This window comes from Ochotona princeps, chromosome 32 (genome assembly GCF_030435755.1).
Source record: "Ochotona princeps isolate mOchPri1 chromosome 32, mOchPri1.hap1, whole genome shotgun sequence".
In the NCBI taxonomy this organism is placed as follows: Eukaryota; Metazoa; Chordata; class Mammalia; order Lagomorpha; family Ochotonidae; genus Ochotona; species Ochotona princeps.
The window spans coordinates 7,579,618-7,597,169 of record NC_080863.1 but is presented as its reverse complement, the minus strand read 5'-3'; the positions used below and the strand labels follow the sequence as shown (position 1 = coordinate 7,597,169).

Genomic DNA, 17,552 nt, shown 5'->3' with positions numbered 1-17,552 from the left:
CCACCAGTGGCCACTCTCCAGCTTTTCTTGCCTTGGCTACAATGACCCTCAGAGCCTAACTTTTCTGCTCCTGATAGCCGACGCAACAGCTACTATCTCCTGGAATTCCTGCTTCCTCTTCTGCTACCTGTTTTAGCTGTGCCATTGCACTAAACACCCCTCCATGTTCCTTTGCCTGTTGATTTATCTGTTTGCTTTATCTAGGTCTCTTACCTAGCATGGAAGTTTCCTGAAAGCATGGCTTTTTACCGTCTCATGCTCCATCCACCTCCTAGAGTTTCAGGCACACAGTAGGGGAGTCAATAAATGCCAAAAGAAGGGGTGACTGGCTCCTGGTGTTCCTGGCAATTGGTATAATTGGTACAATTTGCAGCCCAGCTGTCCTGTGTTTGCTAAATTAGTAAACACGTTACTCCCTACTCTGGAAGCTTTCTGAGGGGCAAGGCTCTGGTATGGGGACGAGCCTGGTGCTAGGGGCACACTACATATGCCTTGGCAGGGGTCAGGGACTGTCTCTTCATAAGAGAAGAGCCAGGGGCTCTTTTTGCTCTGAGGATAACTGTGGGATGCGTGAGAATGTTGTGAGAGCAAGGAGGTTCTGAGTAGGAAGGAGCAGGGCTGGCTGCCTGGTGGTGCCCAGCTGTGGTGGAGGAGGAAGCGGTGTCCACGCCCTGGGGTATTTTCCTATCAGAACTCTAGCCCTGATGCTGTGCTATCTTCTCTCTGGGTGCTTGCATTACAGGGCGCAAGCTACATCCTGGTGATGGTGGATCCAGACGCCCCCAGCAGGTCGGAACCCCGATCGAGATTCTGGAGACACTGGCTGGTGGTGGACATCAAGGTAAGCAGGTGGCGGCTGCGACGGCAGATGCAGCGTCCACTCCACGCAGTTCTCAGCTCTCACTCGGGAGGAGCACGGACAGCTGTGTCAGGCTGCCCCAAGTGCTCAGCTGTCCCAGCCCCTCCCTAGCAGTCTGACAGCTGCAAAAACTGTCTCGGTAATGAAGAGGCCCCTCCTGGGCAGGGAGGGAGAGGCAGTCCTGTCTCTGTGCCTCGTTTCTGTCTGTCCACGGTCCTCTCGATGGTTGTGCATAGGAGCCAGGGGTGGTCTTGGGGACGACCAACGTGGCGTACTTCTGGTGGGTGCAGATGCTCTCACCAAATGGACACTCGGGGGATGAATGGTGTTTGAAAGGCCCTATTGAGCTTCTCCTGATCCGCGCCAGCGTCTGACCTGTGGTGACTCTGCACCCCACCTCAGCATATGGAACCAACCATAGGATGGAAGTATGTGGGAGGGGAGGGCAGACCCGCATCTGTCCCTAGTACATGCAAACTACTTCTCCGTGTCACTCTTCAAACGATAGAACACAACAGGCGTTCACACAGTGTCGCCGCTGCGTTAGGCGTCCTAGCAGCCTAGGAATGAATCTTACAGCAGAGGGGAGGGTGTGCACAGGTATTACGCGAATACTGCATCATTGGAGACAAGGGATTTGAGCCTCCATGGATTGGGGTAAGCATCGCAGATCCCGGAGGACCCACCAGCTATATAATATGCACACATTTTCCAGGATAATTCGCTTATTGAACCTTCTGCACATGCGCGACCAGCACTCCCATCCGAGCCCACTCACACTCTGTGTGCACACAGTTGAAAAGCCACCTATCCCTTAGGTGCTTGCATCCGCTTCGGAACACACTGGCTACCACCTCACTCGGTCTCCGTGCAGCCTCTTGGACCTGCCCCAAATGTTTCATCTTTACCTGCTCTTCCGGGGAGCTGTCTTGGTGACACAGGTGTTTGGCAGGATGTTCAGATGGGAATACTTTGGGAAACACAGCAAACGTCACGGGAAGAAGAGGGGAGGCATGTGTATTTTCTTTTTTCTTTGTTTATTTAAAAGTCAGAGCATACAGAGAGCAAAGGAGAGGTAGAGAAAGAATGTCTTCCATCTGCTGGTTTACTTCCTAAATGGCCACAAACAGCAGAACTGATCTGAAGCCAGGAGCCAGGAACCTCTTCCAGGCTTCCCACGTGGATGCAGGGGCTCAAGGGCTTGGGCCATCTTCTGCTGCTTTCCCAGGATGCAAGCAGGGAGTTGGATTAGGCATGCAGCAGCTGGGACATGAACCAGCACCCATATGGGATGCTGGCACCACAGGGTGGAGGATTAGCCCGTTGAGCTATGGTACCAGCACCAGAGAGGGTGCATTTTTTTCTCAGGTTGAACATAACATGGGGGTAGGAGTCGGTACTAACTTGCCAGGGACTCTGCTAGCCACAGAGTGGGAGGTGTTAAAGGGGTGGTCATCCGGGGAAGCCGGTGCATGACTCAGGGACCTTGGCTTCTTCCCCGGAAGCTCATGTGAGTGCCCCCCTCAGATGCAGTCACAGCAAGGGCCCCGGAAGGGGCTCCCTCTGGGATGCTCTAGCCCCAGCTTCCCTTGGGCAGTGCCCGAGCTGACCTTCCTCACCCCAACACACTTGCCTGGCCGAATGCTCCTCTGCCTGGCAGAGGGTTTGCAAACACCATCAGCACGCAAGGGGATAGAGCTGGGGGTATTCATAGATCCAGCGTGAAGAGAGCAGCAGAGAGCATAGAAGGGAAACAGCTCCAGTCTCTCCCCTCAAGCTAGACGTTGCCTCTTTCTGAATTTGGAGCCTCCTCACAGGTCACAAAGGGAATCTTGGGGTCCCCCAAGAAAGGAAGGCAGTTTGGGAGATCTCTGTCACAACCTACCGTGAGCATGGGGCCTTCCAGTCACAAGGTTCTAACTCAGCGACTCAGAGTGCAAAAACCATGCAGGGTGCAATGTTTTCAGGATAGAGGGAGCATCCGGGCCACAAGGCTGCCTCTCTCATAGCGCCATCCCCCCCTGCCCCAACACACACACACCACCACCAATAGCACCCACTGGAACTGAGCCATCACACACACTCAAAGAGGCAGGTGGCAGTGGGCAGCTGTCAGGGCAGGCTGCTAAGCCTCCCAGCTTCCCAGGACTCCACCTGCCAGGGGATGCTACGGCCTTCCCACGCAGGCCGGAGGAGGCTTGGGTTTCAGTCACATTGTCACCCACTTTCCCCAGCTAAGCATGGAGCAGGAAGCAGCAGCTCTGCCCGGCTGTGTCCACTGGGCTCGGGTCCACCTGCCCCCGAACAATTTCACCAGCCGCAAAGACTCTGTAAACCCAATCCGTGTAAGACTCTGGTCCCTGGCCCCCGGACCAGAGGAAGAGAGGGCTCTCATCAAATCCAAGAGCACTTCCTTTGTGGTGCTGGTCACTGCCACTGGCTGCTGGGTGGGTCACCGACAGTGGAGTGCGTTCGCCTTTATCGGTGAGCCAGGAACAACGCAGGTTGGTGGACGCCAGCCCTGCCTTCAGAAGGGCACTTCAGCAGGCTCTGGGAAAGGTGTGCCCTCTGTGTCTGTGATGTACTGGGGAGGGGCGGACAGCTTGGAGGAACTTGAGGTGGGGGCTGCCTGGTACTTGATTGTGGAACGTTCTGGGTCCCTTTGCAAACTTGGCATTCTCCCCATTTTAGAAACGCAGAAAGTCAAGGCTTGGGGGATGGAAAGAGACAGTGTCTCCTCTAGGCATTCTTCCACCCAACACCCTGACTCCAAGCTACATAACCCTCCTTGCTGCCCTTCCAGATGGTGTCCCCGCCATGCTCCCCCCACCCCATCTCTCCTATCAGCTTCTCTGTAGCAGGGAGCCACCACACCCTTTTTGGAAGATGGAAAGCCCCATCTCCATGCCTCCCCTCAAACCCATTCTCCAGTGCACCCCCAGGGCTCTAGGAAAGGTTTTACAAAAATTGGTTGCAGGAAGACAAGGATAAGCTCACCTTGATGCAAAAAGTGTTCGAAATCCATGCGTGGGTTTTTTTTTTTCACTCTATATGTTTCTCATGAACAGCATAAAGACCCTTCATTGGCACAGATAGCCAAAATCTTTCTGTGCCCAGATAAACTCATCTTGCAACTCCATGCTCCTGGAACCATTGGAAGTGCCCTTGCATTGCTGGCTAAGCCTGTGAGTAGGAACTTTGGGGTATTCAATAAAGGTAAAGAAAACACCCCTGGCCAGTATTGTGAATCCCTAAGGCACCCCAGCAGGAAGGCACACCGCACAGTCATGGCACGTGCTTCATGGCCATGGTCCTGCCATTCACCATGGCCACAGAGGCAAGCCTGGTAGAGCCTTGACCATCCTCGACGTTAGGTGACCACGCCATAGCCATGGAAGCCCCAGCTGGCCCATCGCCAGTGCTTAAGAACACAGGGCATACCTAAAGCCCTCCTCCTCTCTGAACAAGAGTCTGACAGGATCCAGTCCAGTGGATTAATGCTCTGGACCCGTGGGCAGCTCACGCCATGGCAGAGGACGAGGGAGATGGCCAGCATTTGCGGTGCCCTGTTATTCGTCTCGTTCAGCAGATAGCGACGGAACACTCCTCAGAAGAGCACAGCACACACCACCCTGAGCATGGGGACCTTCCGGCCACAAGGTTCTAACTCAGCGATTCAGCGTGCAAAAACCAAAGACTAGCTAGGACGTGAGGCCCCAGTCCACTCTGTCCTGAGCTCTGTGTTCCCAAGACGCTGGCAGTCCCCATCCCGGCTTTATGGAGCTCGCCTGAACTGTCTGAATTAAAGAATGTGCGGAGGGGCCAGCCCGGTGCTATAGCAGGCTAAGCCTCTTTGGCAGCACTGGCATCTTATGTGGATGTTCTTTTTCTTCTGATCCAGTCCCCTGCAAATGACCTGGGAAAACAGCAGAGATTGTCCCAAAGCCTTGGGGCCCTGGACCTACGTGGGAGACCCAGAAGAAGCTCAAATACACAAAAATTTAAATAATAATAATAAAGGATATACAAACCACCCCAGAACACATTGGGGGGCTTGTAGGGTTGCTTGCTGCTGTTCTGTTTTCATTGGTCCAAATCAGGGACATTCCCCCAACTCCTAGGTCCTCTATACACCCCCTCCTATCCACACCTCCCACCCCCTCCCCCACAGCCCTGCAATGACAAACACCCACATAGCAGAGGAAGGCTTCGTCCTGTAGGCACTTCTGCTGTGATGGAGACTTGAGCAAGGAGGCTGCAGCCTCTGGGGAGGGCCCAGTGGCTCCGTTAGGGAAGAACTTGTAGATCTGTGGGTTTCCATTAGGTCAAAAACTGGACAAAACTTGAGTCCCCAAACCTGGCCAGACCAGGCAGGTGGGGACTGGGATCCAGAAAGGGTGCCATCACCACTCCATCCCCTCACCCAGGGCTCCGATGGAGGGGGGATGCTTCTCCCACCTCCACCTCCACCCCCCACCCCAAGTGCTGCAGCCATAGCTTTTCCTTCAGACTGCTCCTCTGCTCTGCTCGGAATGTCTCATTCCCTCCAACTAATCATCTTCGAGCTGAAGCCTAATTAACATGTCAATTAGCGTGTACCATTCGTTTCAGAAGCAACGCATATGGGTGTGTCTTGCACGCATCTCTGAAATCAGAGCTCTGGGCTTTTCAAGCATATAACTCCATTAGACTTTTTTATTTTTTAATTGTTGATGGGGATATTGAACGCAGGAAGATGGGATATGAATATTTTCCACAAAGAAAATCATGATCAGTGACAAAGAACACAGAAAACAATTAAGGAGACAAGAGTTACCTTTCTTCTTCCAAAAAAGAACATCTTGCTAGAAGCCATCAATGGTTCTGAAATTTGCCCTGAATACCTTTTTGTTTTGTTTTGTTTTGTTTTGTGTTAAGGAAGAAAAGGCACCGCCAAGTTCAAATTTCTGTTTTCCTCCGCCATGGACAGCTATAAAGGTGGACGCTTCTGAATTGAAGTTGAAGTACTTTAAAGGGGTCATCCTCCTACCTCCTTTCCTATAGGGTCAGGTTGCCCCCTAATGAGTTGTTTTGTTTGTTTGTTTGTTCATTTTTAATGATTTCTAAATGCGTTGGGCAAGTTATATAAACGGGACAGCCAGTAAGTAGGGCTGACTAATGGCTCCCCAAGAGGGACAGCCAAGGACACATGGCATACGAGCTGGCAGCCCTGCCACCAAGAGGTGTCAGGCAGAGTGCTCTTTGAGGCCCCTGAGAAGCCAACACGAACCCTTACCCTTCAAGACAGAAACAGAGAGAAAAGAAATGAGCCTGGCAAAGAGGAGAGCTTTCCCATGCCACCATGAGGGGCATCACAGAAGGCAGCCTGGCTCTGCCTACTGCCCGTCCCTGAAGCCTCAGAGCCTGTGGACACCTCAGCCCATGTGGAAGTTCTCGAAGCGCTCCTAACACCCAGGACCCAGCGCGCAGTGGGCAGCAGAATGAACCATCTTATTGTGCTCCACACGTTTAGCTGAAGAGGACACACATAGGAAATGAGATTCACAATTCTTTTTTTCTTTTTCTTTTTTTTAAATAAAGGTTTATTTATTTTTGTTGGAAAGCCAGATTTACAGAGAGAAGGAAAGACAGAAAGATCTTGCATTAGCTGGTTCGCACCCCAAATGGCTGCAATGGCCAGAGCTGGAGCTGAGCTGAAGCCAGGAGTCGGGAGCTTCATCCTGGCTTCCCGCATAGGTGCAGCGGCCCAAGGACTTGTGTGCTGTCTTCCACCTTTCCCAGGCACATTAGCAGGGAGCTAGATCGCAAGTGGAGCAGTCAGAACTGGAGCCAGCACCCAGATAAGATGCCAGCATGGCAGATAGCGACTTACCCTGTTGTATCATCTCACACCCCTCCCACACGCCACACCCCAGCCCCTCCCCCACCCAAGTCTAGCCTGGAAGGCCTGGCATAACCTACCCTTGCGTTTGTGGTGGTGGGGATCATGGCCTGCCACAGGGGTGGTCGGTCCTGTGACCTCCCAAGTGAGGCTGTCCTCCCCAGAGCCATCCCAAACCACAACCAAGGTGATGGGCTGGGCTGCAGGTGTTCCCCATGGGCGTGCGTGACTGCCACCCCTTCCCCCTCTTCCGACACGTGCTGCTTTTATTTTTAACCCAACCCAGCATCCCTTGTCATTTCCTTAACACTCACAGTCCCCAGAGCTCGCTCACTCTGGCTGTCATTGTCCCACCCCAGAAAATGTCTTCACTCTCATTCAAAATAATTTAAATAAAATGTTGCTCCAAAGTGCAATATTATCTTTTGATGAATGTTTTTTTAAAAGCCAGGTTTTAGGTTTTCATGGTAATTTGCGGTGTAAAATTATTTGGAGATAAGAGGCAAATTAGCTCTCGTATGCCGAGGTCGTCCTGTCCTGTTATCCATGTGAGCAGTGTTTAAATATAATCAGCCCTTAGACTAATGCAGCATAATTGTTCATTTGAAATCACTTTTTTTCCCACTCCATTCAATGAGTCATTAAAATATTCAAGGGATAATGCAGTGAATTAGAAATGAATTTATCATATTATCCCATACATACTGTAGTGCTTCAGGTAACTAAGGAGAAAGGGGCGGGGGAGAGCGAGGGAGAGAACATGCGTCCAACGTGCGCAGGCAGCCGGGGAGCGGGGCTAACGCGGGCATGTGGCAAACAAAGCCTTTAGTCAGTTTATGGCACGCAGAGAGGCTGGCTGGGAGGGGTGAAACAGAAAGCAAGCGCCGGTCTTAGAGGAGGGCTCTTGCTCTCTCTCTTTCTCTCTCTCTCTGCACTCTGAGAATCTGTGCTCCACCACAGCTCCACTGTTAACTTATTTTTATCAAATATGTTTATATCAGAAAGTCGTTATGGAAACCAATTCTGCCATCCAGGAGAATTCCTGGATCAGGCAGAAAACACTCTCTCTCTCTCTCTCTCTCTCTCTCTCTCTCTCACACACACACACACACACACACCATACACAGGCTACAGGACAGATTTGCTCACTAATCTTGAACTTAGCTCTGGCGGGAACAGACGATGTCTCCCTGGGTGGGCAAAGCTGAGAAATGGACAAGATCAAGGCCAGTAGTCAGACCTGCTTCTGCCTTGCCCTGTGCAAGGTCCTGTGCAGGTCCTGTTCCCTGGGTCTGTCATCGTACTAGTAGAAGCTCATGAGAAGAGCCCCTGACCTCAAACAGCACTGCCCGCTGTGCCTGAAACCAGGTCTCCAGCCCTGGCGTTTTCAGAGGAGCCTCAGTGAGCAGCCTGCGGAGTGTGGACAGAAAACTGAGATTACTTGGAAAGCACGTGAAGTTAGCAATAACCCAGAGAAGCAAGGAGGTTGCACCATGGGGTGAAGTTTCCCAGGGAAGCCAAATGCAGCCCCATATTAGGAAGAATTTTCCAGGAAGTCAAACTGAGAAACGAGCCTTTTCCCCACAGAGTAGAGAGCTCTTTATGACTGGAAGTAATGATTCAGGGGTGACCAAGGGTGGGTCTCCACCCACCCTCACCCCTGCCAGGTAAGAGGCTGGAGCAGGTGCCCTGTAAGATGTGGCCTTGGCTCTTCCCAACAACAGCTCCGCCTGTCGTAGTTCCTGCTTTTCTTACAGCTCATGCGCAGATAGCTTACGAACACCAGAAACAGAATAAAAGGAACAAGAATGAAAATGAGGAGGGAAGGGAGAAAGGCCAGAGGAAGGAAGAAAATCAGAAAAACATGGTGCATCTCATTTAATCCTTGCAGAAGCCCTGGAAGAGAATTGACAGGGAGCCTCGTGGCTCCTCCACCCTGAGCTGTAGGTTCTTGTCTGGGTAACAGGAGACTGCTGCGTAGGTGAGGCTTCTGTGAGAGGCAATTTGCAAACCATCCAGCGCACAGCACCTGACCCACAGCACTGGCTACTGTGTGCTGGCACTGGACTCCCTCCACCTCCTACAACCTCAGATCCTTCCCAGAAAGTTGCCCCTTTGATAATAAGGAACATATATTACCCCCCCCAAAAAAAAAGGTGGGATGGGGTATGTCCAGGAGAAAGGGCATAGGAGTTCTCAAAGTAGAAAAGCCATTGGCAGACACCAGAACTAGTGGAAAGGTGTTACGAACAAGAGTTTAACCTGCGCTCCTACTCTTAAAAATGATTACAAGAAGGATTTGGGGAATGCATGGTCTGTCAAATGTGGTTTTCTTGCTGCTGAGCTGGAAAGACCATGCCAGCACACAGGAAGCCATGAGGGTGCTGTTTGGTGGGGGTAGTGTCAAAGTCAGCTGGGCCCTGTAGACAGAAGGGTTGTGAGAGCCAAGAGCGCCATTCTCTTCTCCACACGGCCACTTCTTCCCTTTGAGACTCAGTCTGACACCCCAGACCTGCCCACACTCCTACCACACCAGTCAACATTGTTTAGCACCCTCATCATATGAGTTGGATGTTGCTGATAAGTCTCTACAAGGCCCTAGTCCAAAGCTAAGTGTAAAGAAGTCACCAGCTCAGCATACACCTTTGCCACCAGCAAAGCACCTCTGAATACCACACTTGGCCCTGATATAAACTGCCCCAGCAGGGACATCTGCCCAGACCTTGACCATGACTTTCTGGAGAGCAGAGATGTGTCTATTATTATTATATCCCCAGTTCTTAGCACAGTGCCCAGAACAAAGATCCCCAGGAAGTGTTGAATGGACGAATAGATAAAAGTAGTCAGAAATGAGTGAATACAAAGATGAAGGAAGAGAGATGGATAGATGGATGGATGGAGGATAGTTGGGTGGATGGAGAGATGGATGGAGGATGAATGGATGGATGGATGGAGGGATGGATTGATGACAGGTAGGTGGATGAGTGGTTAGTTGTGTGTTGTATCATTCTATTATGACTTCACACCAGAGATCATGTTTGAACTGGACATTGAATCATAAGCAGGCCTGAAAAAGATGGTATAAAAGCATCCATTTCATGAAGGGATGGACATAACCAAAAGATCAACCTCTGAGTGGAATAGAAAAGCCAGGATGGTTGAAGTCATTGTGGCAGTTACCTCTTGTCTCCAGATTGTTACAGCAAATGTCTACTGACTGGTTTCCCCCAATTCCATGTAATCTTATCCCCTACAAAAGTATCCATCTTTCCCTTGTGTGACAGTTTTCTGAAATTTAAGTATTATTGTGCTACTTTCTGGAATTGAAGCACTGCAACAGGTGTTCTGGCCAAGAGGTCACGGTCCTCTCTCCCCAAAGTGTTTTTCAGGGCTGCAGAGGCCTTGGCCCCTGTCTTGCCCTATCCCTCAGGGTATTTCCATGACCAGCTAGTAGAGTCCCAAAGCTTCTGCCCTGTCATTTATCACTTTTGCAGAGCGGTGCTCACCAAATTTGCAGCTCAACAAAGCTTCCAGGAGTGGCTAACACAGTAGATAACACAAGATAGTTCATTTTCACAAATTGGAAGGATGCACCTGTGTTGTAAAAGATGAACCTACGGGTTGACAGTTGACCTAGTGGTTAAGACACCCACATCCCATATAGGAGTAGGATCCTGGGCCCAGTGCCATGGCTCAGAGGCTAAATTCTCACCTTACAAGCACTGGGATCCCATATGGGTGCTAGTTCATGTCTCAATTCTGCCGCTTCCCATCTGTATTAAATCCCTACTTGTGACCTGGAAAAGCAGTGGATATGGCCCAAAGCTTTGGGACCCTGCACCCCCATGGAAGACCTGAAAAAAGATTCTATCTCCAAGCTTTGGATTGGCTCAGCTCCAACCACTGAGGCCACCTGGGGAGTGAGCCAGCAGATGGAAGATCTTTGTCTCTCCTTTCTGTAAATCTGATTTGCCTTATAGAAATAAGTAAATAATAATCATAGTAATAATAACAAAAGAGCAGAATCCTTTTCCAGCTCCTACTTCTGACTCCAGCTTCCTGCCAGTGCAGATGCTGGGAGGCAGCAATGATGGTTCGAGTCATTGAGTCACCTCATTAAAAAAACATAGTCCCTGACTGGTCGCGCCAGCCCGTGTCCATTGCAGGCATTTGTGGAATGAATTAGTGCATGGGGCCTCTTTCTCTGTCTGTTTCTTGAACAAGATTTAAAAAAAAATTTTTGAATAAAATTAATAAATTAATTCTGATGGGATGAATCTCAAGTTCTATATTTAAGTTCCACATCAACTACACACAAAGAATGGGTAAGATGTGGCATGCCAAAGGTTCATGAGGGAAAAAGAGGAAGGGGAGTTTTAATTCGTTTTGAAACTAATTTTAACCTAAATGTTCAGCTAATAATAGAATGTCAAACCATAATGCAGAAGTTAAGACAGCCCATGTAATCGTGGGTCACATCAATTCAAGTACAGGCTTTCCACCACTCAAGAGTAATAACTCTCCTCTCTCCATATTAGACCACCTATACTCATTCATTCATTCATTTCACTCATTCATTCAGCACATCTTAGATCGAGCCACCTCTAGTCAGCAGCTTCCTGGTGTGGCAAGGGGAGCAGAGAAGAAAACAAAGGACCCATTACACAGCAGGGAGTGCTGGGGTAGGGGAAAAGTCCCCAGAGTTAGGGGCAGGAGAAGGTGGGGTCTGGAGGGAGGCACCGGGCAGCCAGGCAAGCAGAGGGTACGCAGGATGAGCAGGCAGCATGAAGGAGCTGGGCGCATTGTGGGAACAGAAGGAAACTATCATGGCAAGAGCAGGGCACTTAGGGGAAGTGTCCAAGAATGAGGGCAGAGAGGGGGGCCCTGCGGCATAGGGGAATCCACCCTGACCCCTTCCCTAGAAGCCGTAGCCCCCAGGCCAATTACATCCAAAACTCTGGGGTGTACATCTGGGTATGGAGACAGGGAGATGGGACATTGCCATTCAACAGCTCTGAAGTGTGCATTCTGTAAACTGCTGAGTGCTGGGCATGTGCTATATACCATTGCACTTGCAGCAGACAAGAGGGTAGTGTATACCCAGAGACACCTGGGAGGGTGTAGGTCCTGGGGCCTGGGTTCTGATTACACTTTTTCAAAGAAAAGAAAAGAAAAAGTGTGCATCTGCGATTGATAATCCGGGTCATAGGATCTTAATCCAGGCAAGAATTAGGCACATGGGTTATGTGAAGACATTAAACACCAGGGAAAGCAGCCTTTCATTCTTTTTTAAAGAGAAGTTTGTTTATTATTATTGGAAAGGTAGATTGACAGAGAGGAGAGGCAGAAAATTCTTGCATCCACTGGTTCACTCTCCAAGTGGCTACAACAGCCACAGCTGATCCAAAGCCAGGAGCCCAGAGCTTCTTCTGGGTCTCCCACATGGGTGCAGAGTCGGTCATATCGATTGCTTTCCAGGCCACAAGCAGGGAGCTGGATGGGAGGTAGAAGAGCCAGGATACAAACCAGCACCCATATGGAATCCTGGCACTTGCAAAGGAGAAGATTCACCCAATCAAGCCATTGTGCCAGGCCCGGCCTTGCATTCTGGCAAAATCTTTCTGACCGCAGCCTAGGCAGCAGTCAGCCCCAGTAGGGCCACCTGGTTCTGCTGGCCACTTGGACCGACATGGTGAGAGCATTGTATGCATGGAAGCCAGCACTGAAACCTACTGAGAGGCAAGCCTCCATCAGGATCCAGCTGATGGAGCAAATGTTGAGGAGGGGATGGGTCTTAGGGTAGTACTGAGATATTCGGAATTTACTAGAGGATGAGCAGGTCAGGGATTGGGGGAAGAACTGGAGCTATGTCTTTGGGGTGTTAACGCTGAGACCGCCATCTAAATCTCCAAGTGGAGACTTCAAACAGAGGAGCTTGAAATGAGCCTACAATTGTAGGGGAGGCCCCAGCAGGAAACCTGTCTGTTGGGAGGCTGCTGCATCCTGGGTGGGGGTGAGCTTATGTCTCCAGAGATGTCCTAGGAGAAACACCTGCTAGGGACAGGGCTGGAGAGAAGGTGGGCTAAGATGGGCCCTTGGTTGCCGGGCTTTACAAGGGAGTCTGACATCGGCCAACACAGCAGAGTCTTCTCCTGGGAGGGGCCCCAGGGGCACTCCAGAAAGAGTTTAGCGCCAGAACTCACTGGACTCATTAGGCTGGGCCACTGGCTAGCAGGTGTCACCTCCGTGACCTGAGACACATAGGAAGCACAATGTAGTCCCCAGGGTCTGGGAACACATCAGACAAGCTCCGCTCTCCATTCGGTCACCCTGGCACCGGCAGCTCCCCCTGCCCCCCACCAGCAAGGTGTTTTGGAACACTGGCTAGCAGGGCACTATGAGGCAGAGACCGTGGCAGGTGGCCTCGTTTGCTTCAGGAGGTAAATGGCTCACTAGAGTTTTGCCTCGCCCCCAGCACCTGCCTAGGAACCTACTTTTCCAAGAGATTTGCGACCCCCAGTTGGGAGGAGTGTCAGGTGGGAAGTCACAAACCTCAGCTACTGTCATCCCTAGAGGATAAGAGTGAGCCGTGGCTCTGGGCCAAGGTCCTGCACAGTTCTCATTCCAGGAGGGAGTCAGCCAGCAGCAGCCGTGTGCATACAGCAGAGGAGGACAAGCCTGGAGCAGGGAGTGTGCTGGGAGGCAGTTGCATAGCAAGGGAACAGGGAGCCATGCCAAGACCTAGAGGTTTTCTGGGGCTCTCCTGCCAGTCCTGAGCAAGACGGGCTCAGTGGAAAGATCAGAGGCTGGAGGGCAAGTGGATTCGGCACACGAGAGCACACCCTTCTCCCACAGTGGGCCTGTGGCTCTCTAAAAGAGGAGAGGAGGTTGTGCAGATCAGACCACTTTAAGCAGAATCTAGAGCCTGTGGCCAGGCAGTGTGGAGGGGTCACAGGGGGAAGGAGCTGAAGGCAGGTGCATGGATGGATGCCCAGAGATGCATGGGCCGCTGGCCCCATCTAGCCCTTAAGCTGAGAACCCATTTTTTTGTTCCCTTTCAAAGAGAGTAGAAGTCACTGTTTTCTTGTCTCAGTTGATGAACAGATTCTGGGTGGCAGGAGTCACCATAGAAACAGGTGCTATCTTAAGCAAATGAGCCTTATTAACCTTAAGAGTGGTGGAGTTTTCACAAGATTGCACATATAGGGTAGGAGGGAGAGTGGGGCTGGGGAGGGGAGAGGGCTGTGGTAAAGCAGGGAGCCTTGTTGCCGAGGCTCTGGGCATGGACGTGGGGGGGGGGGGTGTGCAGGCATGTATCTGTGTGTGCACTGTGCACGTGTGTGCGGATGCCTGAATGCATGTGCTTTTCCAAAACCTTGTCCCAGGCTCTGCTTCTCACCCCCAAAAGGTGCCTGCCTCCCTTAGGTCCTGGCTTCCGGGGAGCAGGAGCCTAGAGCCCAGCTGCCAACCCAGGTGTCTTTCTCCAACTCATTCTCCAGCCCCAACCTGTGGCCCTGTCTGCTGTACATCAGAAGGACCATGCAGCCAAGGTAGCAAGGTCCTCTGCACCTGACAGCGGCCCTCCTGACCCTTGGCCCCGTGACCAGCTTGCTTCCCAGCAGAGCAAGGCAGGACTGGCCCCCCCACATGGGTACATCATTGCCCAGCATGGCTCTGTCTTGGGCGACGCCTGCCTGGCATCTGCCATGTGTTCCCTGCTCCCAGAGGTTCCACCAGAGGCCAAGAGGCACGTTAAGATGAAGAATCTGCCTTCAGGGGGATGTGGTCCAGGTGGGCTGGGCAGGATGCTGGCAGGTGGAGGGAAGAGTGTTCCAAGGGAAGGCATACATGTGCATCTGTTGCAGCAGGAGCAGCCAAACTCCAGGCTGTCCCTAGTTTGTGAAAGGTAAAAGAGGAAGCAAGGCCAGCCTGGCTCTGGGCCCAGGGACGAAGACCAGGGCTGGAAGGACCAGCCCCAGGATGCCCTAGTGTACACACCCTGCAACCTGGGTGCTGGTGCCACACCAAGAAGACCAGAGACTCCCGTGGCACACGCGGAGCTTTTGAGTACAAGGACCCAACACACACCTGATACTGTCAGTCAGGTTGAGGGACCCTTCTTGCTTGAATTATCGATTTCTAGGATTCTGAACTAGAGGGAAAGACCCTAGAGGGATGCACCTGCTCCTGCCCTTCCATTTTACAGATGAAACAACTGAGACCCGAGGTCACCTCAGCTTGCACAGACCAGAATGGACTAACCTCAGTGCAGCAGGATTTTGCCCGGGCTGTTTGGGGTGGGGGAAGGCTGTGGAGCAGAAGCCTACCAGCAAGGACAGGAAATGAGAGAGATAGAGATGACAGTTGGGACAGGAAGTGGAGGTGATAGCTGGAAATAGGGAACCCAAGGCCAGGACAGGTGTTCTCGGCCCTGCCGTGTCTGCCCCAAAGCCCACGCTCTTCCTCAGTGACAGTGGTCTCAAAAGACCATGGTTGCTCTCTTTCCTGGCATTGTAATTGTCTCCCGGCAACTGAGCAATCAATCACACAGACAGGTCAATGCCCACGAAAGGAATTGCAGCTCCCAGGAAAAGGAAGTGTGTTGTGCAAAGGCATTAGGGTCATTCAGGATGCAGAAGAAATAAGAGGACCCTCCACGGTGAAGGCCTCGTAGCAGTCCTCTGCAGGAAGGAAAAGAGCAAGCACAACTAGGTAGGAACTGTGGACAGCTTGGCTCGGCTGCATGTTGCTGGTGGGCTCGGGGCCACGGACCTGGCTAGTGTTTGGTTCCCTGGGGCCTGCAGCAGAAGGAATACTCACTGGACAGGTGTGTGAGAGCAGTGGACGACCGGCAGAGGTGGTTGTGCATATGTGCGCTGGGCTTTTGTGTAAGGAGTATGCATTGGCAGGCCATCTCGTAGCACCGTCAGTCCAGAACACACAGGCACCTGGAGCCCCCTTCTCCTGGAATGTTGCTGGTTGCTTGGTTGATTTTCTCTCGGAAAGTTGTGCCCAAATCATCCTGGCTCAGGCTCACTTTCTCACGGCTCCAGGACCCCTCCCTCCCCCGGCCTCCCACTTGGTGCTCAGTCCGTGCCGCGCAATTGAGCACCTGCCTCCACGCGGTCTTGCTTGCTAGTCATCCCAGGGCCCTCGCCCCAGTTTCTCAGTCCCTAGGGAACGCTCTACTCACTAACCCCTTCCAGCACCGAAACTCAGCCCAGTGCCGCTCTTCTGGGCAAAGAGCCCTTTCCAGCCACCGTCCCAGCCAGAGGGTCCTCACTCTGACCACCTCACCGTGCTTGTGTATCCTAGGCAGGCTGTGCCTCCCATGGCCAACTGCAAAAGCAGCTTCCCGCAGTGCTTCGGACACATGCCCCGTAGCAGCAGTAAGCGGTGATGGTTCTGCCAGTTGACTGTCTGCCACCGCTTACCAGGCACAACCCTCCTCTCTCGCCACCTCCACCCCGAATAACCTCTCCTGAGAGCCCCCACATCTTCTTCAGAATGACAGTGAACTCTTCTGGACTTAGAGTCAAATGGCACATGTCACCCAGCCCTGGTTTCCTCCAAGAAAAGGAAAGAGTTGGCTGTAGCATGGCTGGGGGACCCTTTCAGCTGTCACTGTGTGGGGTGCTGACGTGCCCCTTGGTTTGTGCCATGTATTTCTTTTTGGGCAGCTCACAGGCAGGGAATAGGACCTTTGTGCCTGGTAATGTCGTTCTCTTAAAAAAAAAGTTTCTTTATTCATCCAAAAATCAGAATTACAGAGAGGTCTTCCATTTATTGGCCACAATGACCAGGGCCAACCCAAGTCAAAACCAGGAGCCAGGAACTTCGTTCAGGTCTTGCATACCCATGGCAAGAGCCCAAACATTTGAGCCATCTTCTGATGTGATGCTTTTCCCAGACCATTGACAGGGAGACGGATCAAAAGTAGAGCAGTAAGGACTTGAACTCGTGCCTGTTATAGGCTGCTGGCATCTCAGATGGTGGCTTTGCTTGCTGTGCCGCAGCACTGGTCTCAACAGTATCTCTTCTCCCTTACTTTGGCTTTGCCAATCCTAAATCTTAAGTGCCTGACAATATAGCCGTCTGAAGTTGTCCATTCCTAGTGACTGCCACGTTGCAGGGCCCTGTCCTGAAGCAGCCTGGGCCCAGGGTCCTTTAGGACTCGTCCAGCACCACTCCAATTCCAAAGACCTCCACCTTGTGTATCTCTTAGCCAAGAGAATGTTCAGAAACTCCCACATTTCCTCATATAAACTGACCTCCTAGAATATCCTTATCAACATATATGTTAATTGTTGGCTCAGAAAATATGGTAAATCCATGTATATTCTATATTAATAAATGGTACCAAGTATTGACAAAAATATTACCCAAATACAGGTAATGAACATCAGTTTTAAAAACTTTCATGGAGAATAAGAAAGAGTTGACTATATATGTTGTGAATTTATAAATAGATATCCCCTGAATTAGTTCATTTTGCCAATTTACAAACGGGGATTTTTATGGGAACTTGACACAATTATGTTGATTGAAGTTTAAGATAATTCCAAAGTGCAACCTGGATGGGGCGATAGAATCAACAAAGATGGCTCCAGACCGGAAAAAAAAAAATCTTTTTAAAAGAGGATTAATAAGGGTGGGTAGTAGGAGAAAGTATTTATACTCGTAAATATTCTGAAAAACAACAATGATTCTTTTTAAAGTTTTTTTTTTTTTAATTCGAAAGGCAACATTGAAGAGAAAGAGAGAGAGAGAGAGGTCCCAAATTGCCCTAGTAGCTGGAATTGGGCCGATCCA

General features: G+C 51.1%; 1 protein-coding gene across 1 annotated transcript in view; it reads left to right on the top strand.

The window, feature by feature from the left end:
- The window catches only part of PEBP4 (phosphatidylethanolamine binding protein 4), a 179,763-nt gene that overhangs the window by 92,103 nt on the left and 70,108 nt on the right, over positions 1-17,552 (top strand). The window contains exon 5 of the mRNA XM_004591450.4: positions 743-841. Within this exon, the coding sequence (XP_004591507.2) occupies positions 743-841 (99 nt within the window). The remainder of the gene's footprint in view (positions 1-742; positions 842-17,552) is intronic.